Below are 25,600 nucleotides of genomic sequence, written 5' to 3' on the forward strand. Positions count from 1 at the left end.
CTACCGCTATCATAATCACGACCATGACTCATAAAATCTCAACATAAGTCATGAATTCTTACAAACTCTCATGAACTCTCTATTGACCATAATCATAAATTTGGATTCTTCCCACAGCCTGCACATCTGTCAGTGCTGAAGCAGGCTCTGACACCAGCACTATGCAGTCACTCCCTTCCCAGCTCCTCTGTTAGGAACTTCAGTTCCCAAGATATTTTTGGAGACACCAATACCTCTGATGGATTCATGTGAAAAAGTGGATGTACCCTTTAAACTGAAAATATGTAGTCTTGATGATAGGTTTTCAATAATGTGATTGTATTTAAGGTGACAAAGGTGCTGCCACCTTGACAGGTTATCACATTATTTCCATATTCTCACAGGCTATTGCCAAGATGGGAAATCTGTACCCAGCTTTTGTGTCCTGAGGTCCTCTACCTTGGCTGTCAGAGGGATTCTCTTCAGCTTTGTGATCTTTTACAGAAGAGCAGGCAGCATGGATAAAGGTGCTTTACTTCTAGGACTCTACACTTCTAATGCACCCTCTGATACCATTTAAATCTTTCACTGGGTATTTTACAGACTAGCTGAGTCTGAGGCTTCAATCCTGACTAGGCAGCAATGATCCAAACAGGCACACTCCCCAAACACTGTCTGGAAAACAAGCAGTTTATGTTTTATGTTGGGACAAGGACCTGGAAACTCCCTTAGAAAAAGCAGCTTGTCCTCCCAACCTCATACACCAACCCCACCTCAAGCACTGAGGAGCCACAGCCCAGGATGTCTCACAGCTTCCACACCCCATCAGCCAGGTGCTTCTCACCACTTACACCCGCTGCATTGCCAATTCCCACCCATGGGCTGGCTGACCACAGCTGGCCTTGTTTCCCAGCTGTGGCCACGGTGTTTCCCACCCTGGCCTTCTGGATGTGACTGTTCTCTGGCACAGCAGGGTCCTAATTCAGCCTGTGCAACCTGGATCACGATCTTACCTGAACACACAAACAAACTCTAGAAAAGCACAGCAAGAGGGGGGCAGCTGCAGTGTTTATTTGACAATCACATGCAGTGCTATACAATTCAGTCCCCCTACTTGCTCACCTCCCTTCCTCCCAAATGCTGCCCAACAGTTGCTGCTGCTGCAACATCTGGGAATGAGTCCTTTTATTTAAAATGGCCAACATAAGTTTCCAGGCCAGGGACTTGAGGGGAAGGCAAGGGAAGAGGTGTCAGGCTCCATCACCTAGTGCACATCCTCTGCAGCCTGAGGAGGGAAGCAGTGCCCATCAGTCCGTGTGCCAGGGCACACCCTGGAGTCTCTGCGCTCTTGGCCCTCCACTACAGAATGTTCTTGGCAATGGCGTTCAGGGTCCTCACTTTGGCCACGTCTGCCACCTTTATGGAGTACTCGGGGGCAGAGAAGGACGCTCCCATGGCAACGTTCGGGTTTCTGTCAGGAAAACCAGTGATTAGTGGCGACCTGCTGGGGACACAGAGGAGTAACATCCACCAAGAAAAACACCCCCAGATTTCCCCTAGCTTCAGCACTGGCCAAAGATGGTGCCACCCAAACCTAAGTTGGAACAGTAATAGAATATAGCCCATTCCTCACTCATTTTTCAGAGGCACATCCCACTGTCTTGCCAAATCCTACACGTTTATGTTAAAAGTCTAAGGCAACTAAACCACAACCCACCTTCCCAAGTGCCCTCAGAACTCCTACGGTGGCAGCAGCAAGAGAAATGCCCCAAGAATCTGGTTCTGCATGGAACTCACGTCCACGTGAGGAGCACTGCTGGATTCATACACTGCAGAGTATCAGGCACCATGACTCCAAACAGAAAAGCACAACTAGCACTCAGGAAGCTGTTTGAAATAAATGCCAGTTCTACAAACCCATGCTCACATTCATTAGCCTTTCCCTCACAGAGTTCTGTGAAAATAAAGACAAATAATCAGTTACCTGAACTTCATCCCTGAGTCCCGAGCTGAGCGAGCAGAGCAGTGAAACTCGGAAGCAGTGGAGCCTTCCAGAATCCTCTGCAGGTTGCGCTCCGTGATGCCACCTCCTGGTGGGAACAAGCCCGATGTCACACACCGAGCAGTGACACTGTTCCAGACCCGCCACCACCCCGGGAGCTCACCACTAAGGGACAGGAGCCACATACACTGAAGGGGAAAAACAGCCCTTGGGACAACAGAGACACGGGCAAGCGAAAAGGGACGGGAGAAGCCTTGGCTATGCCCTCCCACAGATCCAGAGCTGTCCCCAAACCCTGCAGAGAGCAATAGAGCAGGGCTGTGGCCTCCCCAACAGGCTGCATGGCCTTTACTCACTCCAGGACAGGAGCTGCTCCTCCTGGGCAGCTGGCTCAGAAAGCCAAATAAGGAAGTGGATTCCAGGGCAAGGAATCCAGGGCAAGGAGGCTAGCAGGGAAAGGCTAAGGATTGCAGGACCTGGTACAGATGACAAACATTACCTGGCATCACCACAATTCTGCCCTTTGCCTGAAAGTAGAGTAACATACATGTCAGGGATATTACTGAGGACCACATCCACACGTGCGTTTGTGAGGCAGCAAAGAAACCTCACATGCAGCACTTTCCATAAGCTCATGGATGTCACCATGGTCTACAGTTTATGTGCTCTTACCCATCTTTTTTGTACTATTCATGTTTTAAAATGAAAAGTGGAAAAGAACTTGCAGTTACCTCTAAGACAACCTGGCACCATTCCCTCCTACCTCTCCATCCCACCTTGCTACCTCACCTGTTGCACTTTCCTAAAAGGAGCAGTGAGACACTCAGCAGGGACCTCACTCTGCTGTTTGTGTGGCCTCATCATGCCAGCTGTTTAAACCAACTCCCACCACCCTCCCCAAATCTGCAAGCAAGAACCCAACCAGTTTTTGCTGTGGGAGACTTTGGGGCCCAGCCTAAATGGACTTGGGGAAACAGATTAAAGCCAAGCAAGAGAGGGAAGGCAAGCAGTCCTTGAGAGGATTCCCTTCCAGAAATGAGGGATACCATAAAGCAGCTGCCTGCAGGCAGTGCCAGGGAGCAGCCACAGTAACCCAGCAGAGCACAGCAAGCACTCACCTGTTCTGCAAGCCTCTTAATCAAGGACAATCCTTCCAGTGCTGAGCTGTCACAGCCACTCGTCAGCACCCTCTCAAAGCCCAGGGAAATCAGGGTCTCCAGTGCCACCAGAGGGTCATGCACCATGTCAAAGGCTGAGGGACCAGAACAGCAGCTCAGAAATCGCCCAGTTCATTGTGCTCAAGCCCTGTCCCTCAGCCAGCTCCCCAAAGGCAGAGATAGGAAGGATCCTGCTCACACCCTGGGTTCAGCTCCTGACTGTAACACTCCCTTTGCAGCAGTGCCAGGGCATACCCAGCTCCTCAGACACCTCCTCTCTAACAGGGCAATGAGACCTCAGCTCCCAAACCTGAGCCCCCAGACCTTTTCTCTTGTGGGGAATAGCACAGCCTGCAGAGCTCTCCCTCTCCAGAGAACAACCCAAAAGATCAAGCTCAGCTCCCTCCCAGGCCCTCCCTCCCCCAGCAGTGGGACGCACACAGGGACAGCAGCCCTGCCCACTCACCGCGGTGGAACGTGACGGGCAGGGGACGGCACACGGCTGCAAAAGAGCACAAGTGGTCAGTCAGGGCTGGAACAGAGCCCCTTGTGCTAGAACCACAAACACACAGGACACACACGAGGGCCAAGGCTTCCCAAGCCGTTCATGGGGAGCTCAGAGAGCCCCCATTCTTGCTGGGAACAATGCTGCTCATCCAGGATTCCTTGTGGGGAAGAGTTCTTCTGCCCTTTGAGAAAGCAACAAACCTTTGGTTTTATGGGCAACACCAAAATCCCCCATCCTGTCTGGGACATGCAGAACCTTCATTCCCACTACAGATGTGTTTCTCAGCAGGAAGGAAGCAGGGAAGTTCTATCAGCTACCTGGGGAAAGGCCAGGACCATTGCTCTTTGGAAGGAGTGGAGCTGATTTTTGTGATTTCTTTCACTACCTACAATTTCTGTTCTCAGACCACAGCAAGCTTCACCCGGGGTCCTCTACTTACTGAGCAAAGTTTATTTATTTCTACAAAAAGATATCCAGCTGCTCCCAGCTAAGTCCTGGCAAGACCCTTTTCCTTTGATGCACTCCTTATAGCACATTCCCCTTTGTATGAGAGCCTCAGTACCATACCACCAGGGAAAGGCCTAGCCCTCTTTAGCTTTGGCTGTAGCTCCCCAAAAACATGCAGCCAGAAATAGAATCTCCTTCTGCATGCTTGTGGTCTGGGCTAACCGTCTCCCACTGCAGCTTTTCATGTGTTCACACCTCTCTCTTGCAATCTTTTCTCCCTGTTTGTGTTAATAGAGAAAAATGAAGATGAATTGCCAGCTACACACAAGGCCAAAGTCCAGGAGATACCTATCCTAGACACCTGCAGCAAGGACATAAGGAAAAGAACAAAGAACAAAGAAAACGAGAGAGAGAATTCAACAGGTCAAAGTAGATCACCTAAGCCTTCCTACACTTTGCTATTCTGTCCCAGGTGGCCTCAAAGTCTGTGTCAATGGCTTGGGGCTGTAGCCCTGGGCCCGCAAAGTTTCTAAAGTACTGAATGTCTCAGAGGTAAGGCAGGGCACAAAACCGAACGCGGTGGAAAGAGATGGCAACACCGCAGACAGGACGCACAGACCCAAGCCCGGAGCAGCACCACAGCCCCGCCAGGCGCAGAGCTCGGCTGGCAGAGCTCGCCCTCACCCAGCAGCGCCGTGCAGAGCTCGGTGTCGATGCGTCCGTCCTCGGTGAGGGCCCCGAACACGAGCCCGTCAGCGCCGTGCAGCTTGGCCAGGCGGATGTCGGCCTTCATCACCTCCACCTCCCGGTCCGAGTAGAGGAAATCCCCGCCGCGGGGCCGGATCATGACGAACACCGGGACCCGCACGCACTGCTTCACCACCTGCAGCAGCCCTGCCGGCGGGACGGGGGCGGCTCAGCACCGGCCGGGCGGGAGCCCAGCGCAGGGAGACCGGCGGGGAAGGCGGCCCGGGGCGGCCGCGGCTCACCCATGCTCGGGGTGGTCCCTCCTTCCACGAGGCCCGCGCACAGCTCGATCCGCCCGGCACCTGCGGAGAGGCGCGTCAGAACCGGCCCCGCCGCGCCGCCGCCCCCTCCCGCGAGCCCCCCGGGCCTTACCTCCGCGCTCCGCGTTGACGGCGGACTCCACCGAGTCCACGCACACCTCCATGAGGAACCCATCGTCCATGCCTGCGGGGCGGCAGCGGCGCGGTCACCCCGGACCGCCCCATGGCGCCCGCCCGGGCCGCGCCGGGCCCCGCCGCGGGCCCGCCCCGCTTCCGCCTCAGGCCCCGCCCACCCCCGCCCGCGCTTCCGGGCCCGCCCCCTCGCGGCCCGGGCCCGCGCCGCCCGTTGGCGCGAGGGCGGGGGCGCGGGCGGGCGGAGGCGCGGGACGCGAGCCGGGCGCGCCCACGCCGGCGCGCGGCGCGCGCGAGCCCCGCCCCTCGGGCGCCTCGGCCCCGCCCCCGCCGCCGTGCGGGCCCCGCCCCCGTTCCGCACGCGCCCTCAGCACCTGCGCTGGCGGCGCGCGGGGGTCGCTGCTCTGCGCTGCCGGTCACGCGCCGCGAGATCGTCATGGCGACGCCCGGGCGGGCCCGGAAGTGCTGGTCGCGCGCTTCCGGTGGCGACACTTCCGGCGTGGCTCGGGATGCTGCGAGCGGCGCGCGGCGGGGCCCGGCGGCTGCTGCGGGGGGGGCCCGCACCGGCACCCGCACCGGCACCCGCACCGGCACCCGCACCGGCACCCGCACCGGCAGCGCCGACACACGGCCGCCTGCCCCCGCCGCTCTGCCTCCCGCGCCGCCTGCTGCAACAGGCGCCCCAGCCCGCCGCGCCGCCGCCCGCCGTGGGGCGATGGCTGCTGGTCTGCAGCGGCGCCGTGGCCGGTGCCGTGGTGCTGGGCGGCGTCACCAGGTGAGCGCCGCACCCCCAGCCCCGCCGGCAGGGCCGCACAGCGGGGCCCTGGAGGCAGCCGCCCGTGTGTGCCCTCCGGTCCGTGCCGCCGTGACCCTCTGCGGCTGTCCGCACACCGAGAGCCGCCCCGGGAGAGCCTGTGAGGGCTCCTGCCGTGCCTGCCCTTCTTGGCTGCAAGGGGCCGTGCTGGGATAGGGCTGGGAGTACCGCGGACACTGTTCATGCTCTGTGGGTGCCGCTGCGGGGCATCTCTTGCACGTTTATCGTCATTTTAGGTGTGGTCATTCACAGACCCTCTGATCTCCATCCTGTTCCTAGTTGTGGGCTTAAGGATTGTCTGAACAAGGGTTTTAAGGGTTACCATATAACCGCAGAGTATCCTGACATCGAAGTCCCAGCTCCTGGGTCACTGTGCAGCCCACAGCTCTCGCTGCAGTTCCATAGATCTGCTGGCTGCCAGGGAGTGAGCTGTGCCTGTTGGTGTCTCTGCTCCCAGGCTGACAGAATCAGGCCTGTCTATGGTGGACTGGCACCTGGTGAAGGAGATGAAACCCCCCCGAACGCAGCAGGAGTGGGAGGCCGAGTTCCAGAAGTACCAGCAGTTCCCAGAGTTTAAAATGTGAGTGTGCAGAACTGGAAGGAGGGTGGGCTGAGAGCGTCCCTCCCGTGACCGAGCCACCCATACGCCCATGGTAAGGAGGGAAATGTCTCCTAAGTCACTGGGAAGGCGCACAAAGCCTCCTGGTGGTGGCTCCTCTGCTGTTGTCTGGGGAAGGCCATCCCATACCGTGCAAAGTTCAGTGGGGGGCTGTGAAACAGTTGCTTTATTGTCCCTTAACAGCCTGAACCACGACATGACGCTGCCAGAGTTCAAGTTCATCTGGTACATGGAGTACTCTCACCGCATGTGGGGCCGCGCCGTGGGCCTGGCCTACCTGCTGCCCGCCGCCTACTTCTGGCGCCGCGGCTGCCTCAGCCCGCCCCTCAAGGGCCGCGTGGTGGCACTCTGTGCACTCGTCTGCTTCCAGGTGAGCCCTGACAGCCTCTGAGGGCACTGAGTGACCCCACAGATCGTCTGGTTTAGCCCTCTCTGAATGTCACTGAGTGACCCTAAAGATCATCTAGTTTTAGCCCCCTCTGTCACTGAGTGACCTTACAGATCATCCAGTTTTAGCCCCCTCTGAATATCACTGAGTGACCCTAAAGATCATCCTGTTTTAGCCCCCCTGTCTTTGAATATCACTGAATGACCCTACAGAACATCTGGTTTTAGCCCCCTGTCTCTGAATATCACTGAGTGACCCTAAAGATCATCCTGTTTTAGCCCCCCTCTGAATGTCACTGAATGACCCTAAAGATCATCCAATTTTATCCCCCCTGTCTCTATAGGACACAAAACAACACAAGCACACACACCATTGCTCTCAAGGTGAAGTAAAAAAGGGAAGTTTATTTTCTGACCCCAACATTTATAGTTTTCCAAAAGTTACAGTGGATTGGAGGGTGAAAGTGCCACCTCTCCAATGACACTGAACATCGACGGTCCATCAGATTTCTCCTCCTCCATAAAAGAATGCAAAACAATAAGTTATTTACAGAAAGTGTGTGAGAAAGTTTGCTACAAGAATGTAAACATCAGAAGGCTTAGAAAATCTTAAAAAATCAGGGTGACACCCCCCTCTGAATATCACTGAATGACCTTACAGATCATCCAGTTTTAGCCCTCCTCTGAGTATCACTGAATGACCCTAAAGATCATCCAATTTTAGCCCCTGAACCAGAGATATCTTTTAGTGGACCAGTTTGCTCAGAACTCCATCCAACCTGACTAGGGATGGGGCATCCACAATTTCTCTGGGAAACCTGTCCCAGTCCCCACCACCCTCACTATAGTGATATTTTTGCCCCCAACGAAGGAGAGGAGGAGGAGGATTGATGATGAGGAGGACTCCATTGATATCAGAAGGCTAATTAATTACTTTATTATACTATATTATTCTATACTCTATTACATTATATTACGTTACATCTAAACTGAACCTGCCAAGCACCCAACTGCACACACTGCCCAGAATCTTGTGACTGTCAGTGACAGTCCTGACACACACACACTCTTGTCCCTGATAGGGCAAGGAAACAAAACACCATCACTTTGGGTAAACAATCTCCATATTGCATTCTACTTTTGCACAAACACAGGCACAGCAAATGAGATAAGAATTGTTTTTCCTTTCTCTGAGGTTCAGAGAATGTGAAACCCAGAAATATTCCTGGGAAAAATTGTGCCTTGCATTTCTCTGTGAAGAGAAATGTGGTGACACCTCACAGCACAGAATTTTTTGCCAATATCTAATCTAAACCTGCCCTCTGCCAGTTTGATATCTTCTGATTCAGCATAACTAAGACAGTGGGATTCATGATAGCTTGGTGTCAATGACACCATGACAGTGTGTCAGTGCTGGTAGCTTGTTGAAAGTAGAGGAAACAAGTTGCTTTGCCCCTAATGTTCATCCCCTTTTAGTAGCTGCTGCTGTCCTGTCTGGGCCTGAGCCCTCTCCTGTTTTGTTAGGGGCTGCTGGGATGGTACATGGTGAAGAGTGGGCTGGAAGAGAAGCCAGACTCGTACGACATCCCCCGTGTCAGTCAGTACCGCCTGGCAGCACACCTGGGCTCGGCACTGCTCCTGTACTCTGCCAGCCTGTGGACAGGGCTGACTCTGCTGCTCCCACAACACAAGGTATGCAGTGGTGTCTCAGGGCGGTGGCAGTTCAGAGGGCTGGGGTGTGATGTGAAGGAAAGGAAAGGATGTGAAGGCTGATGGTACCTCTCTTGTAGTGTCTGTTCCTGACTCTGATCTAATCCTTACAGTGTTACAAACACCCATTCTGTAAACTGCTTGGTTGTGGGACACTTGCTTTGGCTCGTGCTGTTCAGGTCAAAGTGATGAGTCTCAGAATTTGTGGAAGCTCAGCCAGGGGTGTGCCTGGCTGGGGTAAATTATTTGTGCCAGTAACTGTCCAGGGGCCACTTCAGTTTCTGCACAGAGCTGGACTTGATTAGCTGTGGTTTTGAGGGACACTGAAGCATGGCTGCTGTGTGGTGGTCTGTAAAATCCCCCTCTAAAATACAGACCAACCCCTTGGCCTGTGTATGTTGTGAAGGCTTTTCTTAGCTGCTGCCAACACCACTGCAAATGCCTTGATTTTGTTTTATTTTACAGTTGCCAGAAACCAAACAGCTCCTTCGCTTGAGACAATATGCTCATGGCACTACAGCTCTCATTTTTCTGACTGCTCTTTCAGGTAAAGCTCTTTCTGCTGTCCAGTTTGTACACCAGTTTGTATTCATTCCTCTCTGCTGGTTTGGTTTTTTTTTTCCTTCTGTTCTGTGAGCAACCCCATCCATTCTCTGGGAAAACTGCTGCTGTCAGGGATCTTACAGTCAAGAACCTCCTCACTGGTCTTTCCTGGGCAGGTGGAGAGGCACCTTCCAGCCTTCCTGTGCTGTGTGATCTCTCTATATCTAAACGAAATTCAGGATCAAGCTGAGCTCTTGAATGAGAGCTGTGCAACCTGGAGTGACACCTTTGTCTACTCTGGTAGTCTCAGTTTCTGCTCTGGGATTGCAGGTGCCTTTGTGGCAGGGCTGGATGCTGGCCTTGTGTACAATTCCTTCCCCAAAATGGGGGAACGCTGGATCCCAGATGATCTCCTTGCCTTCTCCCCCGTGCTCAGAAATATCTTTGAGAATCCTACAACTGTCCAGTTTGATCACAGGATCTTGGTAAGTGCTGTCTTCCTGATATGTCTGGGCTGCTTCTTGATTGTCTCCTGCAGCCAAGCTGTCTTCTTTGGGCTGTGGTTCTGTCAGCTTGAGTGATTTCCAGGGTGTCCAAAGGGCCTGAGAGCGTCTTACCAGTTTGCTTCTGCAGGAAGAGGAAGTTTAGCATTGTTTTTTATTTTCAGTGTGGCCTTCTTCCTTAAGGAGCTCTTCCTCCTGCGCAAGTAACACACTTTGTTTCTCTGATTCTCCTTTTCCATAACATGAAAAGTTATGGAAAAGGAGAATCAGAGAAACAGTGTGGGGTGGCCCTTGCTATTGAAATGTCTGGGAAGGCTGTGTGAAATCAAACTTGGAAATCCTGATATTGAATGCTTCCTGCAGCATTTCTGAACTTGTTTTGCTTAGTAGTGCCCTGTGAGTATATCCCAGCTAGGTAAAGCAATCTGGATATTAAATGCCACTGGCAGCCCTGCTGTGGACTAAGCTGTGGGTAAGACTAAAAAAAGAAAGATTAAGCTGGATCACCTTGGGTGACCTACACAGCAAGATTATGCTGGTGAACTACAGCTGAGTGGTGGAAGTGAGATCAGTTTTCCAGATGACAGCTTCCACCTTCACTTGTCAAGGTGGCAGCTGGGGAAGGGGCAGACACAATCTCTAATGACTTGAATTAATGAGGAGAAGCTGTTGAAAAGTAAAGCATTCATTTGGAAGAAATTAAAAGTCTTTATAACTTCACTTAAATTTTGGGGTTGTTAACTTGATGGTGTGGGAGCTCTAGGATTTGGTCATGGCCATTAATACATTTCTTTAGTTAAATACTGCTCACGCAATTTGTTTTACTGCATGGAAGGCAGTAAAAGGTCACTGCACCCATTTCCCTTGAACTTTCATTGAAGGGTGGCTGTTTCGCTTCCCTTCTGTAGGGAATTGCCTCCATCACGGCTGTCACAGCACTGTACTTCTTCTCGAGGAGGATCCCACTGCCTCGAAGGACCAGGATGGCTGTGACTTCCTTACTGGCTGTAGCTTGCATGCAGGTACCCCCCTTATTTTTTTCCTACTCCTTTGTAGCACATTCACAAGGCAGACCTGACCCCACTTGGATCTGTGCTGGCTCCAAGAGTCCAGAGCTGAGAGGTGGAGCTGCCTAGACCCCACATCTCACCATATTGCATGCACACTCTGAATTTGGGGTGGCTCAAGGTGTGGCTGTGACCCTTTCTAACAGCACACTTTGTGCTGGGCATGGTATCCGTGGTGCACCCACAACTGCTCTGACCTCTTCTCCCTCTTTGGCAGGTGGGCCTGGGCATCAGCACCCTGCTGCTGTATGTCCCTACGCCTGTGGCTGCTACGCACCAGTCGGGCTCCCTGGCCCTGCTCAGCATGGCACTGTGGCTCATGAGCGAGCTCCGCAGAGTTCCCAAGTAACGCCCCGGCGGGGGAGCCCTTCCTGGAGCGGCACCGCCGGACGCAGGGGCGGCCGCGCCCCGAGCCGCGGGTGCGCAGGGCGGAGTGCGCCCAGCCGGGCTGGCCGGGGCGGCGGGTGCGAGTGCGAGCTTTGTAACATAAAGGAGTTTGTGAAGCGCCTGTGTCTGCCTGGGTGCTCCTGCGCGGAGCGAGCTGCGGAGCCATGCGGGGGCCGAGCGGATCCGGGCTGGGCCGAGCGCATCGGCCAATGGGAGGCGCGGGTTGGCGGCGCGGCGGTGGGCGCGGCGCGGCGGTGGGCGGGCGCAGTCCGGTGCGGAGCGGCCATGACGGCGCACAGCTTCGCGCTGCCGCTTGTCCTCTTCTCCGCCTTCTGGGGCCTCGTGGGCATCGCCGCGCCCTGGTTCGTGCCCAAGGGGCCGAACCGCGGGTGAGTGGGGGCTCCTCGGGGGGTGCCGCGGTCGGGGGTTGTGGAGTTGGGCCTTGCCGTGCTAACGCCGGTGTCCCCGCAGGGTGATCATCACGATGCTGGTCACCACGGCCGTGTGCTGCTACCTGTTGTGAGTACCGCGGGCCGGGCCCGGGACCCTTTCCCCACCTCCCCTGCCTTCACCGAGACCGGTGGCTGCTGCCCAGCATCCTCCATGGATGGAGGCTGGTCCCCGGGCTGCGGCCCGCCTCCCTCCCGGGCCCATCGCTCCCGGGACAGCGGCCGCTCCTGGTCCTGCCGGGGGCTGACGGCGGGGTGCGTCCCTTTGCAGCTGGCTCATCGCCATCCTGGCCCAGGCCAACCCCCTGTTCGGGCCGCAGCTGAAGAACGAGACCATCTGGTACGTGCGCTTCCTCTGGGAGTGAGCATCGCTGGAAGCTGGCGCCTCAGCAGAGACCCCCACCAAATCCATCATCGTGAGTGGCCAGGGAGCTGGGATGGCACATGTCCGTGCCTGCCTCCGTTTGCCTAGGGAGGGAGCTGCAGCTCAGCCCTTGCTGGCCTGGGGGAAATGCTTTGGCTTCTGTGCCTTGTGGCTGTGCTGAGCTGGTCCCAGCATGGGGCTGCTGGCTGTGCACTGGGCCTGAGCACAACAAGCACTGTAGTTCTCAAATTTGTGGGAGCTCCCTCATGAATGCTGTTTGGTGCTAACTTCTCTTCCTTTCTCCCTCCCCCAGCTCTTGTAGCTGTTCCAGCCTCTCCCCTCTTGTACCAAACAGCCCCCAGAGGTGCTGGACAGAGGCTGGACCCGCTGCCCAAGCACACCTGGAGCACTGCAGCCTGGACCAATGGATGGCTGGGCCCCCAAGCACAGCAGGCAGCATCCCTGGACAAGGGCCTACTGATCCAGCCGTAGGAGCAGCCACGCCACCAGGGAGAGATCCCTTCAGCTGGCCCAGGGCTGCAGTGACTGGGCACCATCCTGTGAGGGATCTGTGTGTGGTGCCAGCCAATCCTGCCCCAGCAGTGCTTGTCCTGCCCTCTTGGTGTGTTCAGCCCTAGCCCCCATGTGAAACCCCTGCTTGTAGCCCAAGCTGCCCCACTAGTTGCCCTGTCCCTGGTCATCACATCCACTGGATTCTGTCTGCATGAGAACACAGGAGCCATTGCATCCCTGTGGAGTGAGCAGTGCCCTGGGGTGGGGGTGGTCCCTGCTAAGGCAGATTCTGGCTGTGGGTGCAAGAACAAAGGGTTGACCCAGGAGGAGCATGCAGCGTGCAGCATCCCCCTGGGTGTGGTGAGGGAGGTGCTGGCGTCTGCTGGCAGGGATGAAGAGAGGGCTGCCTCCCACCTGAGCAGTGAGGCAGCTGCAGTAGTGTTTAGGTATCTCCACCACAAGATGGGTCCAGGTTGTGAGAAGAGCCAAGCAGGGCACTGTGTTTCAGGTTTCCCCTTATTTATCAGATAATTTATCTGTATTTATTTATTTGTCTGTGTCATTTAACTTGTGTTGTGGAAATAAATCCTTTTTCTAGTAAGTCATGCTGGAGGCTAAGTCACTTGCTGCTTTGAGGCTGAGCAAGTCTTGGCCTTATTCTGATGCCTTTCCTTTTCCCAGCACTGTTCCTGCACCATGAGAACAAGGCCCAGGATCCTCAGCTGTTGAGCAGGAGGTTGGCAGCACAATGATGCATGGAAAGTTTTATCCTTGATGGCACCTGTGTGCTCATGCTGTGAGACCAGGGTCACAGGGAAGGAACTGTGTGTACTGAGAGAGAACTGGGTACTTGCCCAGCCTCTTGCAGCTGTGATGGGACCATTTCCATGGTGCTGGAGCAGCTCAGCAGCCTCTTTGCCAGGCAGCCAAGAGTCAGGTGGGGAATGAGGTAAAAAGCAGAGACCAGCATCTTGGAGGGGCTCTGAAGTGGGCAGGATTTTCCTCTTAGCAAGAGGGCAGCAGAGGATGCTGTTTCCAACAATCCCAGCAGTTTGGTTTGGTTCAGAGCTCTCCTTGCTGCTACCAGCTCAGGTAAGCTCAGTCCTGCTGGAATCAGAACAACACTGGCAGGAAAGGAGCTCCATCATCCCACAGTGGCAGCAGGAAGCAGCAGCAGAGCTGTGCAGCCATGCAGCCACCCTGCCATGCCACCAGCCAGGAGCCATCGCTGCTGGGAGCTGCTCACCAGGAAAGGAGACAGTGCTGGATGGCTCAAGGGGTTTGTTTATTGCTACAGGAATGGGAACAGCTGAGTTCAGTAAAGTGACAAACTTCACTGGACCACCGGTGGGGCTCCAGCCCCAGGGAAGGTTCGTGCCTGCGTGCACAGCTCAGCCCTGGCCTGTCCTAGGCCTGAGAGCTGGGCTGGGCTGAGGGGGCTCTCCCAGGGGCAGGCCCAGCCTGCCCTGGTGGAGGAAAGAACCACAGGTCCTGACACTGGTGCCTGGGACAGCACAGGGCAGCTGTGCCCAGGAGGGAATGAATATGTGAAAGGAGACAGCCCACTTTGGTGGTGCCTCAAGAATCAATCCGTGAGCCCTCAGGGCTCAGTCTGGGATGTTGGGTAGGATTGTCCTCAGAGAGAAGACATAGCAAAGAGCAGGACACCCCTTCAGGAACACTCCAAGAGGGGCCAGGCTGGGCAGAGCAGCCTGGTGGAACTAATGGTTTACCTTGCTCCTGCAGTAATTAGCTGGTGTCTGCTGCTCTCTCAGCCGCAGGGTTGTCAGGGCCTGCAGAAGGCCACCCCAGGTGATGAACCACAGCAACCTGGTGGCTGAGTCATGGAGCGGCTCAGTACTTCAGGCCAGAGCTCTGGGCTGGCTGCCTCAGTGATAGCGTCCTGTTATCTGAGGGATCTGCCAGGGCTGCAGCCTTGAGCCTGCTGGTGGCAGAGGACTTTGCTCTACACCATGTAGTGAGGCAAAGGCCAGAGGCCAAGGAATGCAAAGATTAGGACTAGGGCAAGGTGGAGAGGAAAGCTCTCGTGTCCATAGCTGCCTCAGCCCACAGACTCCGGTACTGATGCAGAGACGATGGAGCGCAGACTTTGAGATGGTCCTTAAGGAGGAGTCCAAGCTCTCAGAGCCCAGGCTGTCAGCCAGTCCTGGTTCTGCTGGTGCAACTGGATGCTGGGCACCTCTGGCATCACGGCACGCTCCCCGGGCCCAGCGGCACCACCACCTTGTCCAGCCAGAGCAGCGTGCGCTGTGCCAAGCGCAGCTGCCGGCGGTGGATGCGGCGCAGCCGCAGGAGGTAGAGCACGATGGCCAGCGCCACGACCAGGATGCAGGCAAAGAACAGATAGTGGTTGTAGACAAAAGAGAGGCGCAGCCAGGAGGGGTGTGCTTGCCGGATGCTCTCCTGACGGAGATCCCTGTGGAGAGGAACATCAGGACTGGCCATGAGATGCAGTGGGGTACCCCAGGGTCCGTGCAGGGCCCTCACCAGTGCAGGTACTGCTGCTCCTCCCCAGCCACCCTCCCTGTGTGACACCACCTGATGGTACCTGAGCGGCAGAAATCGTGTCTTGTAGAGGATGGCTCCCAGGGTCCACTGCACCTCCCGGTCGTACACCAGCTGGGCCGTGCGCAGGCTGGGATAGTCCACTGGGAACTGGAAGCCCTCGTGAAGGACTTGGTACATCCAGGCTGATTTGAAGCACTGATACCTGCAGACAGAGCACACAGGAGCATCAGCCACACACTAACAGCTGCAGCAGTGCCCGACCCCAGCAAAAGGCCTCCAGGAGGGCCAGCCATGGCACCTCCCAGCCAGCCTATTTACTTCAGCCGGTGCTGGTCAGCGTGCGCCGAGTAGAGGCCACCACGGAAACGCTGGGTCAGCACCTCCCATCGCTGGCTGCAGTATTCCTGGGGAAGGAGAAGTTGGGGTTCAGAGCACAGAAACCACCCTCACTCCCAGCCCCAGCTGCCCTGGGCTGGGGCAGCACCCACCTGGGCAGCAGAGATGAAGGTGGGGGCGCTGTACTGGCCCCCCAGGCGCAGCACGTCCTCGGTGCAGTAGAAGAACTCTGAGAAGCCGTAAAACTCGCTGTTGCTGAAGTCGATGGGTGCTTTGTAGGTCTCCACCAGGGAGACATGGCTGCCATTGGACCCTTCCAGGAGAGGCTGCAGCAGCTTTGCACAGGCCTGCCAGTCCCCTTGTCCCCTGATGTACAGGGTTTGGCCACCCCTCACCACTGTGTCCTCCAGCCCCACAGGCAGGCAGGGGTCCAAGAAGGGCATCTTGGGGCTCAGCCCTGTCTGCTGGTTGTGCAGGCTGGAAAACAGTGCAGGAAAAAATGGCAATTGCACAGGGGGTCCTATACCACCTCCCAAAAGCCTAATCTAGCCCTGTCCCACATCCAGATACCCTCTGCACCAGACCAGGCTGTGTCCTCTTGTACCCTGCAGAGCTGGTGCCTGCCCTGCCACCTTCTGCTAAGGCTGAACTCACCAGATCTGTCACACTGGCCTGCAGCTACGCGCTCTGAGCGCCTGCAGGGTGCAACAACGCACAGCCCACCCCACCCAGCTCATGGGGATCTGTGCCTCTGCACAGTCCCTGGGGATCTGGAGGCAGGGGCTGCTCCCGGCACAGGAGTACCTGGGCACCAAGCCTCCACCTCTGGCGACAGCTTCATGTAGTGCTCTTGGAAGGAAAGGAGAGACAGGAGACAGGAGAGCTCGAGGTGGGGATGCAATGGAAAGATGTGCTGAGTGAATCGGTGCTGGAGGAGGGGAAGTCAGAGCAGGAAAAGCCAAAAGCCACTAGGAGGGGCCTCCCTGTAGCCTGTCACAAGGAGAGAAGGAGGAAGGCAGGGAGCTGTGGCACTGATAACGCCTGCCAGGCTCGGAGAACAGCAGCAGCCAAGCCCTCTGTTCCAGCCCAGGCACCAGCTGCTGCCAGCGTGGCTGTGGGAGCTGTTATCACCACAGGCAGCTCGTGAGGCAAATCCAAGGGGAGAGCACAGCATGGAGGAACCGGCACCCCGTTTCACAAGGCTCTAGTGGGGGCACCACTGGGTGAGGCAGCAATACCGGTTGTGCACATAGGTTTGGTTCAGCACGTGCTCCTCATAGCGCTGCCGGGCAAAATTGCCCCCGAAGCCCAGGAAAGTGTTGACGTAGACACGGTACATGTGGCCAGTGTGCTGCACGTCACAGCCCAGGTTGAATTCTGCCAGCAAGCTCTTAGCAGCCTCGTCCTGCTGACACAAATGGGTCCATGATCAGCAGCAGTCCAGGGAAGGCAGGAGCTGCTCTCGGGACCAGACACGCACCTGCTGTGGGGAGGAGATGGCCCCGGAGTCGGGCACCTCGTAGGCAATCTGCAGGGAGGCGCCTCCCATGTCGAGGATCCCAACTGTTCGTTTCCGAACCAGGGGCTTCCCCTGGTCCCCGAGGGCTACGGTGACCACTGCATCCTCCTCTGCAACCCACAGCAGCATGTCAGCAAGAGGCAGGGCCTGGGGCAGCATCTTCTCCCTTCCACCATCACCCCACAGCTGCCTCAAGGGGCTCCCCCCACAGGCAGACCCCAGGGGCCACCTGCAAGGATCACCTCCCAGGTCTAGGAGAGTTTCACACTTATGACAGGAGTCAGGCACTGCTGCCTACTCCAGAGGTTGATCTTAGCTACAGCACTGGTACAAAGTCCAGCATGCTCTGCTTAGACCCTCCCAGCTGTTCTACAAGCAGCCAGACTCACCATCCTCATGATCAAACCGTCCCAGGACAAAGTTGATGCCAATCCACGCGTAGACACCTTCACAAGACAGAAAAGGTCATTACAACAATGTACCAAAGAGGAACAGGCAGTGCTTTGTGGCTGCTCCTACCTTCCTGCTTCCCTGAGATCACTTCTGCGTGTGATTTGGAGAAGAGGAAATCAAACTCCAGGGGCACATTTGTCACCAAGTCTTCCAGGATTGCAGCTTGCTGCCTGCGAGGATGCAGGAGAGGGACAGATGCTGATGCTGGTGGAGACAGCAGGAATCACACCGCACTACAGACCCCGTTCAACCCCACAAGTCCTGCTGCTGCAGCCAGCATGTTTTGGAGATGAAAAATAGATCTATTTGTTTGAAATCCTCAGAGAAAAGCATCTCCTCTCAGCTCCCTCCCAGCATGCTCACACCTTCCTTCCACATCCCTTGCTACACTCCCCTACAACGCGCCGTTTCCTTTTCCAATCCCCCCGCAGGACTCTCGATTCTCCCGCAAGCTCCAAGAGAGGCAGCTGTGCTGCTCCTCCCGGGGCTGAGCGGTGCCAGCGCACCCCCGGCTCTCCTGACCGGGGCGGCGAACTCACCGCTCGGGCAGCAGCCGCATGCCGGCCGTGCACAGGATGTACAGCGGCGTCTCCTTGTGCTTCCGCGGCGGGACGTGCGCGGCCGCGAAGCGCAGCAGCGGCCGCAGGTACGGCGTGGCCTGCTCGGGGGCTGCCGCGGTCACCGAGATGCCTGGCGGGGAAGGCGCCGTGAGCCAGCCCGCCCCGTCCGTGCCGGGGGCTCGGGGCCGGAGCGGGGCAGCACGCACCGGGTTTAATTTTCTTGACGACGGGGCGGCTGCTGCGGTCCCTCATCTGCCGGATGTCCAGCAGGTCGTGCGGGTTCCCGTTGTGCGGGGGCCAGAAGTAAACGAAAACGCGGGACCCGCTGCTCCCGCAGTCCACCACCACCCCGTAATTAAGGGACGAGTCCTCGGTGTCCGTGGCCGTCAGCTCCTCCGCCCGCGCCAGGTACCTGCGGCATGGCGGCTCAGCACCGGCGGCCGGCCGTGACCCCGCTCCCGGCACCCAGTCCCGCTCACCTGTCGTCCCGCCGGGAGGCGCGGGGCGGCGCGGCCCAGCGGCGGGGCACGGCGGCCGCCAGCAGCAGCAGCAGCCCCAAGAGGAGAGCGAGCCCCAGCACCGCCGGGCGCTGCCGTGGCCCCGGGCACGGTCCCACCGAGCGCCACGACAGGCAGAAAACGCCGACCCTGAGGGTAGAGACCACTGCTGAGCACCGGCACCGCGCCGGTCCCGGCCCCCGCGCCGAACCCCCGGAGCGGCCGCACTCACCTGGCCATGTGCGCCCGCTGCCGCCCGCCCGCGCATCGCCGCTGCGGGCACCGCCGCCGGCACCGGCGGACACGTCACCGGCCGCCGCCGCCGCCGCGCCCCGCCGGCGGAGCCCCGCCCCCCGCGCCACGGCGGCCAATCGGCTGCGCCCGCCCTGCTGGAGCCACGCCCACGCTGCCCGACGGCCAATCGTCCTGGGCGGGACGCGCCCCCCTTCGCGCGGGCGGGGGCGGTGCCCGACGTCGCCCTTGCTCCCGCGTCCGACCTTCGCCGAGAGGCGGCGCGCGCAGGCTGCCGGCCAATCGCGGGCGCCCAAAAACACAGCGCGCTCCGACGTCCGGAGTGGCGGACTCGCCCGCCAATGGCGGCTCTTCAGTCCCCCGGAGAGGCGGGGCGAGCGGGCCAAAGGTCGCGGGCGCGCCGGCCAATGCGCTGCGCGGTAGGGCGGGGCGCGAAGTTGAGACAGCCAATGGGCTGCGAGGGCTGGCAGGGCAAGCAGTCTCGGCGGCCAATGGGCAGCGCGCCCGAACGCGCCAGAGGAAGCGGCCGGCCAGTGGCGGCGCCCGAGCCGCGGCGCCGGCGGCCAATTAGCGCGGTGTGCGTGGGCGGTGCGCGGCTCGCCTAGCCAATGGGCGCGCTTCAGGGGCGGGCGCCGGCCGGCGGCGGCCAATGGGGGCCGGGGAGGGGCGGGCCGGCACAGGGCGCGGCGGGCGCGGGCCGGGGCGGCGGCGGCGGCGGCGCGATGGAGCTGGGGGCGGGAGCGGGGGCGGGCGCGGGCCCCGGCGCGCGGGGCGGCGCGGAGTCGGGCCGCGTCCTGCTGCTGCTGATGGGCGGCGGCGGCGGCGCGGGCCGGGCGCGGCGGGGCGGCGCGGAGACGGAGGTGGCGCCGGGTGCCGGTCCCGGCCCGGGGGGCCCCGAGCCGCGCTCCCCGCCCGCCCCCGACTACGAGGCGCTGCCGCAGGGAGCCGCCGTGTCCACGCACATGCTGGCGGGCGCCGTGGCCGGCGTCATGGAGCACTGCGTGATGTACCCCATCGACTGCGTCAAGGTGCCGGCGGCGCGCGGGCGCGGGGAGGGACGGGGCCGGCGCGTCCCACGGGGAGCCCCGGGCACGGCCTGACGAGCCGCACGGCCGGGCCCGCCCTGTTTTGCAGACGCGAATGCAGAGCCTGCAGCCGGAGCCCGCCGCTCGCTACCGGAACGTGCTGGAGGCCCTGTGGCGCATCGCCCGCACCGAGGGCGTCTGGCGGCCCATGCGCGGCCTGAACATCACGGCCACCGGCGCCGGGCCGGCGCACGCCCTCTACTTCGCCTGCTACGAAAAGTTAAAAAAGACGCTGAGCGACGTTATCCACGCGGGGGGCAATAGCCATGTGGCCAACGGTACCGGCCCCGGCAGCCCGGGGGGAGCGGGGCGGGAGCGGCGGTGTGGCGGTAGGGCGGTCCCGGCGCGGGTCGGGGTGCCGCGGGTGTCCTAAAGCCCTGTGCTCTCTCCAGCCATGAGCCAGCCGCACGGTGCCGGGCACGGGGACGCGCCGCGCCTGCAGAGCTGCCGCCAGGTAGCTGGCCTGAAGCGGGTCGGTGGCCCTGGCTCGGGAGGATGCTGGTGGACGGGAGCTGCCTGCAGACAAGCTGGGACTGGCCGTGGCCCCGTGGGTCGGCAGTGCCAGAGCTCGCCCCAGGAGCGCCATGTGGTTTCGGAGCCTGTCTCGCCATGGTGCCCGTTGCCCGTCTCCAGGACCCGCCACAGTAGGGGGAGCGTGGGGCTGAGGGGAGAGCAGGGCACGTTCCGCCCTTGGCAGGCGTGCCGCAAGTGCCAGCGGGACGTGGGGACACTCACCATGGGCTGCCAGCTGGTGGCATTGGCCTGTCCACCCAAGAGTGGGCACAGATGAGTCCCGGTGACCCCATGGGACATGGCAGCCTGCCACTACCTTCCCCCTCTCTTCCTGTATCTCAGTCTGGGTGGGAGCCCCTGAGCACCAGCCTGCCTTTTGGAAGGGAGATGGAGACTGCCTTCAGACCTCACCTTTTTCATGGGCCTCCACCTGTGCCTCTGCCAGGGACTTGGGGCTGTGCTGGAGTCCCAGGGTCCCTCACCTTTCCCCCCCCTCACATGTGGCAGTTCTTGTTTTGCAGGTGCAGCCGGGTGTGTAGCAACGTTGCTCCACGATGCAGCCATGAACCCTGCTGAAGGTAATGATGGTACTGGCCTGCTGGGGAGGGGAGAATCAGGGTCTGCCCGAGCCTCTTGGGTCCCCTCTGTAGCACAGAGAGTGCCCTTGTTCTTGCCTGACTGCAGGGCTTCTTTGGGGGCCCGTGGCTCCAGGTAGGGACCCTGGTGGCTGGCTGCTGTGGGCAGGGTGGGTAGAAGAGATTAACTCGGGAGCACAGCAAAGCATGGTTCAGGAGGAGCTGGGAGGGGGGGCATGGGCCTTTCATCCAGGAGTTTGGCTGGGGACTGTAACCTGGAGCAGGAGAGAAGGGAAGAGAGATGTGATTGGCACTGCCAAAGTCATTCTGAGTGTGTGGAAGCTGGGCACTGCTGTATTGAGATCTAGGGAAGAGGTGGTGCAGTCATGGGCCTGTGTTCAAGAGAATTAAAAGAGTGAGATGTAAAAACTGCTAGAGAAGTTGGGAGAACGGAGATCTTGTGAAATGTCTGAAAGATGCTGATTTTGATGGGCCTGGTATATATGAAAAAGTTAGAGGGAGTTAGTAATTTTACTGAGTCCATGGAAGTAGTGGGAGAAGGAGAAGCAATGAGGAAAGGCCAGTCATGAAGGTATTTTTCCCTTTTAAAACTGGAGAGCTTGTGACAGTGCAGGCTCCAGCTGATATGGGCGCAGATCCTGCCTCCCCACTGCATGGCAGGGACCCCGAGGAGCAGGCAGCTGCCATACCATTGTCATGCAGCTTCTCTTGTCATGACTGTAGTAGTTCAGCACGACATCATTTTGAGCTCCTTATGGTCACATTGAGATAGGGGGGGTAGAGCAGTGGCAGGCTGTGCTCTGGACTCCCCTGTCCCACTCTTGGGTGGTTTGGGGTGTTTGGCTCTGAACCTTGCCCAGAGTGGCTGCTAACAGCTCCTGGCTAGTGGGCTCTGCAATGAGCTGTGGTTATTCTGGGCTGCAGTGGGGGTGGAAAGGGAGGGACAGTCTTATCTAGATCGAGAGCTGTGTGGGAAATAAGAAACTGGATGCCAAGGGGTTCTTCTGACTGACTGATAGCTCTGCAGCAGTGGATGGGGAAACACTGGTTGCTCGGGAGCAAGGGTGGATCTGGACTGTAAGCAGTGGGATATCAGGATATTCCCTGAGGCTGTGGCATGTGAGTGGTGATGTGTGTGTGGCAGTGATGCCTCAGCAGATTTAAACAGCTGCTGTCCTGTCTGGAGACACGTGGCCACCGGTGGTTCGAGTTATCTCTCTTCAGCTCTTAGACCAATGTCACCAAACTCCAAGCAGTTGGAGGAAGCCTGGCTTTGTGTTTACCCCTGTTTCTCCTCTCCCCCCCGTGCCCGGGTGCTGGCTGCCGCTGCCTGTCCCAAGTGGTGAAGCAGAGGATGCAGATGTACAACTCGCCTTACCAGCACGTGATGGACTGTGTGCGGGCCGTGTGGCGCAACGAAGGGGCCGGGGCTTTCTACCGCAGCTACACCACCCAGCTCACCATGAACATCCCCTTCCAAGCCATTCACTTCATGACCTATGAGTTCCTGCAAGAGCAGCTGAACCCCCACAGACAGTACAACCCAGGCTCCCACGTGGTCTCTGGGGCCTGCGCGGGGGCCGTCGCTGCTGCCGCCACAACGCCTTTGGACGTTTGCAAAACGCTGCTCAACACCCAGGAGTCCCTGGCCTTGAGCTCCAACATCAGTGGACACATCACAGGCATGGCCAATGCCTTCAGGACGGTGTACCAGGTGGGCGGTGTGCCCGCCTACTTCAGAGGGGTCCAGGCCAGAGTCATCTTTCAGATGCCCTCCACGGCCATTGCCTGGTCCGTGTACGAGTTCTTCAAATACATCCTCACCAAGCGCCAGGAGGAGCGTCGGGCCGGCAAGTGATGCAGAGCCAAACGCCGCTCCAGACCCGTCTCACATCCCCTCCTGGTGTGTCTTCTGACCCCTCTCCCCTTTGGTTTGGTTTGTGTTGAAGAGAGGGGGCAGCGAAGCCCTTTGGGGTGTAGCGATGCCGTTTTTGCCTGTGGCTGTGGCAGCCCTGCCCAGGCTGCACAGCTCGCTCTGCTGGGCTCCTCCGAGATGTCCCTGGGAGCTGCAGCCCAGGTCACCTGCCCTGGCACTTTGGTGGAGCTGTGCTCCCGACTTCCCTTAACCACAGCATCTCATGCAAAACTCAGCCCTGCTCAGAGGGAAGGTGAATGTGCTGCCCTGCCCCGGCAGGGCCAAGCTGAGCTCGCAGTCACCGAGGAGGGGGTGGCAGCGGGGTGCTGGGGCTTTGTCTGGCTTTTGGCTGAAGCACAGTGTAAGTCTTGGCCGTTGTCTCGTAGCACGCACATGATGCTGACTGCCCCGTGGTGGTGGTGGTGGTGGTGGGCGAGGGGAGGATGGCACTTGAGGAGGGAGCCTGTAGGTTTGTTCTTGTTCCTGCTCTTGACACCTCCAATAAAAACAGTTCTGCTCTATCCTCATGTCCCATTCTTACCTCCAGCATGGCCCAGCTGCCAGCACTGTGCCTTTCTGACTGTGCCTGGTGCTGAGCTCTTTTGATGGATACCAGAGCAGGGGAGGGGAGAGCAGTCTGGGGGTGCTGGTGGGAGAAGGGGGCCTGTCTGGCCCAGTCACCCTGGCAGCATGCAGGGAAGAGGGTGCCCCCATCCCCCCTGGCTCATGGTCGATCACTGAGATTTATGTTCCTTGGCAAAGTAGTCCCACACTGGGGGTCCTCGGGATGCTTCCAAATTGCTCCAAATGGAGATGTTGGCAGGAGGGGTTGTGTGTCAGGAACAGCACAGGAATTAGGTGCTGAGTGAGGCTGGTAGGCTTTGTGCACCTCATATAGGAGATTTGGGGCTTGGCAGAGTTTTGCCCCATAAGTTTGAGTAATTAGACTGGTTTGATGCTTGATGAGCATGTCAAAATTGCTCAGAGTACTAATGTCTTTTCCAATCTAGTGGTAATTAGTAGAATAACTTTTTTTTTTAGCATGTTAGTTGTCTTGATACCAGTTTATTTTAGGGTCCCACCCAATTGTGGAGCTGTGAGCTGAGCACTAAAGTATTGCCTCATTGTGCTGACCTGCCCAGAGCAGATCTCTGGGTTTCTTGAGCAAGGTGCTCATGGGTGATGCCTGAATTCTCACAGTGCTTTCAGGTGTGGCACATGTCCCACGGAGGCATGCCCAAAATAATTCCCTGGAGGAAATGCATTCACAGCTGTGGTATGTGCTGCCAGTGGGTATCTGGGCCGGATGAGAGCTGCTCCAGAGGATCTGCTGGCCTGATCTGCCCAGAAGACTGCTGGAGTGGGCTGTGGTGAGGACAGAGGGGATTTCCTGTGGCTGGAAAAGCTGCTGGGAGAGCAAGGAGGATGTGCTGCCCTTAGGGCTTTGGCTCCACCATGGTTTGATGAAAGGGACTCCTGCACTTCAGGGCTGGGTGCTTGACACCCTGCCCAAGCCCCTGCCCAGCCCTGCATCCACCTTTCCCTTACACATCTCTCTTGCCCTGGTTCCTCGAGGTGGTGAGGGAGGCTGAATGACCATCTGTGGGATTTTTGATGGCTGCCTGACAGGTCTGAGTGTCCCTGGCACAGAGCAGCCACAGCCACTGCTCTGCAGCCTGGGTCTTCCTGGTTGTGTGCTGTGCCCATCCTCTGCTCCCTGGCACGGGCAGCAAGCTCCTGGTCCCTGCTTTTCCTGCACAAGCAGAAGGGTGAGAAACTCCTTAAAGACACAAAAGCTGCAGGAGGTCAGGAAATTGAAGTTTTCCCACAATTTCAGGAGCTGAGACTTTAAGAAATAGTCTGAGTACTGCAAGTTTGGCAGCCCTGCAGCTGCTCCACCCAAGAGGCAGAAGCAGAGATGGCTGGGACAGATCAGAGCAGGATTGGGTTGGAGGGCAGGGCATTGGACAGGAGTGAGCAGAGGATGGCTACAATGGGCTTTGCCAGGACAGGTCTGTGCCCAGGAGCTGAAAGCTGTTGGCAGCAGAGCTGCAGCTTTGCCTTTAGCCCTCACCATGCACTGGGGCAATGGCAAACCCCATGGAGGGACAGGCATAAACAGACTGGGGCTGGGGGAAGATCCACACTGTTAAATCCATCAGCTGCTGGAAGAAGCTCTATAAATGTCAGTGGATGAAGGCATGATTGAAAGTGTCTCTAGGACGTTTTCCAGGAATAACAACCCACAGAAGTGCTGGGGAGGGAGTGAGACCCCCAGGAACAGGGAGATGATAAGTCAGCACAGCCCAGAATGCTGCTGTGTGAGCACTTGGCCTAAAGCATTCCCCTGGCAGGGGCACAGCTTTGCTGCTCTCACACAGTGCCAGCCTGCCCAGCAGCAGCTGGGGGTTTCACAGGGCAGGCAGCAGCAGCCCTGCAGGGAATGGCACTGCCTGCTCTGGGCTTGGCACTGCAGGGACAGTAGAGCTGCCGTGGGGATTCCCAGATATCCCTTGGGCCAGGCCACAGTGGACAGGAGGAGTGTCCTGCTGCTGCCATGTCTGAGCTGAATGCCTGACACAAGCTAAGGCAGGCTGTGGCAGTTTGCTGCTGCTGCCCAGCTCTGCCAGGGTGGGGGTGTTGCCTTGCCAGCCAGACTGGTTCCTCTGGCACCTTTGGCATGGCGAGGTGCCTGAAGGCAATGGAGTTCTTGGCTGGCTCAGCTGTGGCTGCTGCCTTTCCAAGGTCTGATAATGC

General features: G+C 58.2%; 5 protein-coding genes across 9 annotated transcripts; 3 read left to right on the plus strand and 2 right to left on the minus strand.

Annotated features, from left to right (window-relative positions):
- Nucleotides 1-1,064: 1,064 nt before the first annotated feature.
- Nucleotides 1,065-5,624, minus strand: CUTC (cutC copper transporter). 5 transcript variants are annotated; one of them, XR_009275057.1, is made up of 9 exons: nucleotides 5,213-5,384; nucleotides 5,083-5,142; nucleotides 4,778-4,987; nucleotides 3,605-3,640; nucleotides 3,100-3,233; nucleotides 2,481-2,508; nucleotides 1,964-2,069; nucleotides 1,697-1,866; nucleotides 1,065-1,450 (listed from the first exon to the last, which is right to left on the minus strand). XR_009275057.1 is itself a non-coding variant. In XM_058810555.1 (9 exons), exons 2-9 carry the CDS (start codon nucleotides 5,280-5,282, stop codon nucleotides 1,339-1,341), a joined length of 756 nt encoding a protein of 251 aa, XP_058666538.1. In that variant the 5' UTR covers nucleotides 5,283-5,284; nucleotides 5,607-5,624; the 3' UTR covers nucleotides 1,065-1,338. The 5 variants fall into 5 exon arrangements, 3 of the variants coding, with proteins under 3 accessions (XP_058666538.1, XP_058666539.1, XP_058666541.1); XR_009275058.1 differs by having other exon boundaries at nucleotides 1,065-1,480; XM_058810555.1 differs by lacking the exon at nucleotides 1,697-1,866 and adding an exon at nucleotides 5,607-5,624 and having other exon boundaries at nucleotides 5,213-5,284.
- A 117-nt stretch (nucleotides 5,625-5,741) lies between these two features.
- LOC131561093 (cytochrome c oxidase assembly protein COX15 homolog) lies at nucleotides 5,742-11,280 on the plus strand. Its single transcript, XM_058810215.1, has 8 exons — nucleotides 5,742-6,007; nucleotides 6,504-6,626; nucleotides 6,849-7,035; nucleotides 8,577-8,744; nucleotides 9,228-9,309; nucleotides 9,636-9,790; nucleotides 10,717-10,830; nucleotides 11,093-11,280. The coding sequence occupies exons 1-8, from the start codon at nucleotides 5,742-5,744 to the stop codon at nucleotides 11,222-11,224; spliced, it is 1,227 nt and encodes a 408-aa protein (XP_058666198.1). The 3' UTR covers nucleotides 11,225-11,280.
- Nucleotides 11,281-11,525: 245 nt separating this feature from the next.
- Nucleotides 11,526-13,193, plus strand: LOC131561094 (V-type proton ATPase subunit e 2). The gene is made up of 4 exons (XM_058810216.1): nucleotides 11,526-11,651; nucleotides 11,734-11,781; nucleotides 11,983-12,127; nucleotides 12,389-13,193. Exons 1-3 carry the CDS (start codon nucleotides 11,548-11,550, stop codon nucleotides 12,074-12,076), a joined length of 246 nt encoding a protein of 81 aa, XP_058666199.1. The 5' UTR covers nucleotides 11,526-11,547; the 3' UTR covers nucleotides 12,077-12,127; nucleotides 12,389-13,193.
- Nucleotides 13,194-13,872: 679 nt separating this feature from the next.
- On the minus strand, nucleotides 13,873-18,722 carry ENTPD7 (ectonucleoside triphosphate diphosphohydrolase 7). The gene is made up of 12 exons (XM_058810978.1): nucleotides 18,715-18,722; nucleotides 18,465-18,632; nucleotides 18,192-18,397; nucleotides 17,965-18,115; nucleotides 17,492-17,595; nucleotides 17,362-17,418; nucleotides 16,934-17,082; nucleotides 16,692-16,858; nucleotides 15,606-15,930; nucleotides 15,436-15,521; nucleotides 15,158-15,319; nucleotides 13,873-15,025 (listed from the first exon to the last, which is right to left on the minus strand). The coding sequence occupies exons 1-12, from the start codon at nucleotides 18,720-18,722 to the stop codon at nucleotides 14,797-14,799; spliced, it is 1,812 nt and encodes a 603-aa protein (XP_058666961.1). The 3' UTR covers nucleotides 13,873-14,796.
- Nucleotides 18,723-19,441: 719 nt separating this feature from the next.
- SLC25A28 (solute carrier family 25 member 28) lies at nucleotides 19,442-23,247 on the plus strand. Its single transcript, XM_058810531.1, has 4 exons — nucleotides 19,442-19,762; nucleotides 19,869-20,097; nucleotides 20,854-20,910; nucleotides 22,269-23,247. The coding sequence occupies exons 1-4, from the start codon at nucleotides 19,457-19,459 to the stop codon at nucleotides 22,784-22,786; spliced, it is 1,110 nt and encodes a 369-aa protein (XP_058666514.1). The 5' UTR covers nucleotides 19,442-19,456; the 3' UTR covers nucleotides 22,787-23,247.
- Nucleotides 23,248-25,600: the final 2,353 nt, after the last annotated feature.

The sequence above is a fragment of the Ammospiza caudacuta genome, chromosome 9, assembly GCF_027887145.1.
Source record: "Ammospiza caudacuta isolate bAmmCau1 chromosome 9, bAmmCau1.pri, whole genome shotgun sequence".
NCBI lineage: Eukaryota > Metazoa > Chordata > Aves > Passeriformes > Passerellidae > Ammospiza > Ammospiza caudacuta.

Excerpts from the sequence above, each read along its gene's own strand:
- ENTPD7 (XM_058810978.1), bottom strand. Across the intron at positions 17,083-17,361 it reads ACGGTTTGATCATGAGGATG|AGGAGGATGCAGTGGTCACC; the intron begins GTGAGTCTGGCT and ends TGTGGGTTGCAG. Across the intron at positions 15,026-15,157 it reads ACACGATTTCTGCCGCTCAG|GGATCTCCGTCAGGAGAGCA; the intron begins GTACCATCAGGT and ends TCCTCTCCACAG.
- LOC131561093 (XM_058810215.1), top strand. The coding sequence starts at position 5,742 with ATGCTGCGAGCGGCGCGCGGCGGGGCCCGGCGGCTGCTGCGGGGGGGG. Across the intron at positions 8,745-9,227 it reads TGCTGCTCCCACAACACAAG|TTGCCAGAAACCAAACAGCT; the intron begins GTATGCAGTGGT and ends TTTATTTTACAG. Across the intron at positions 10,831-11,092 it reads TGGCTGTAGCTTGCATGCAG|GTGGGCCTGGGCATCAGCAC; the intron begins GTACCCCCCTTA and ends CCTCTTTGGCAG.
- CUTC (XM_058810555.1), bottom strand. The coding sequence starts at position 5,282 with ATGGACGATGGGTTCCTCATGGAGGTGTGCGTGGACTCGGTGGAGTCC. Across the intron at positions 4,988-5,082 it reads AGGGACCACCCCGAGCATGG|GGCTGCTGCAGGTGGTGAAG; the intron begins GTGAGCCGCGGC and ends TCCCGCCGGCAG. Across the intron at positions 2,070-2,480 it reads CAGAATTGTGGTGATGCCAG|GAGGTGGCATCACGGAGCGC; the intron begins GTAATGTTTGTC and ends TGTTCCCACCAG.
- LOC131561094 (XM_058810216.1), top strand. The coding sequence starts at position 11,548 with ATGACGGCGCACAGCTTCGCGCTGCCGCTTGTCCTCTTCTCCGCCTTC. Across the intron at positions 11,652-11,733 it reads CCCAAGGGGCCGAACCGCGG|GGTGATCATCACGATGCTGG; the intron begins GTGAGTGGGGGC and ends GTGTCCCCGCAG. Across the intron at positions 11,782-11,982 it reads GCCGTGTGCTGCTACCTGTT|CTGGCTCATCGCCATCCTGG; the intron begins GTGAGTACCGCG and ends GTCCCTTTGCAG.
- SLC25A28 (XM_058810531.1), top strand. The coding sequence starts at position 19,457 with ATGGAGCTGGGGGCGGGAGCGGGGGCGGGCGCGGGCCCCGGCGCGCGG. Across the intron at positions 19,763-19,868 it reads ACCCCATCGACTGCGTCAAG|ACGCGAATGCAGAGCCTGCA; the intron begins GTGCCGGCGGCG and ends CCTGTTTTGCAG. Across the intron at positions 20,098-20,853 it reads CAATAGCCATGTGGCCAACG|GTGCAGCCGGGTGTGTAGCA; the intron begins GTACCGGCCCCG and ends CTTGTTTTGCAG.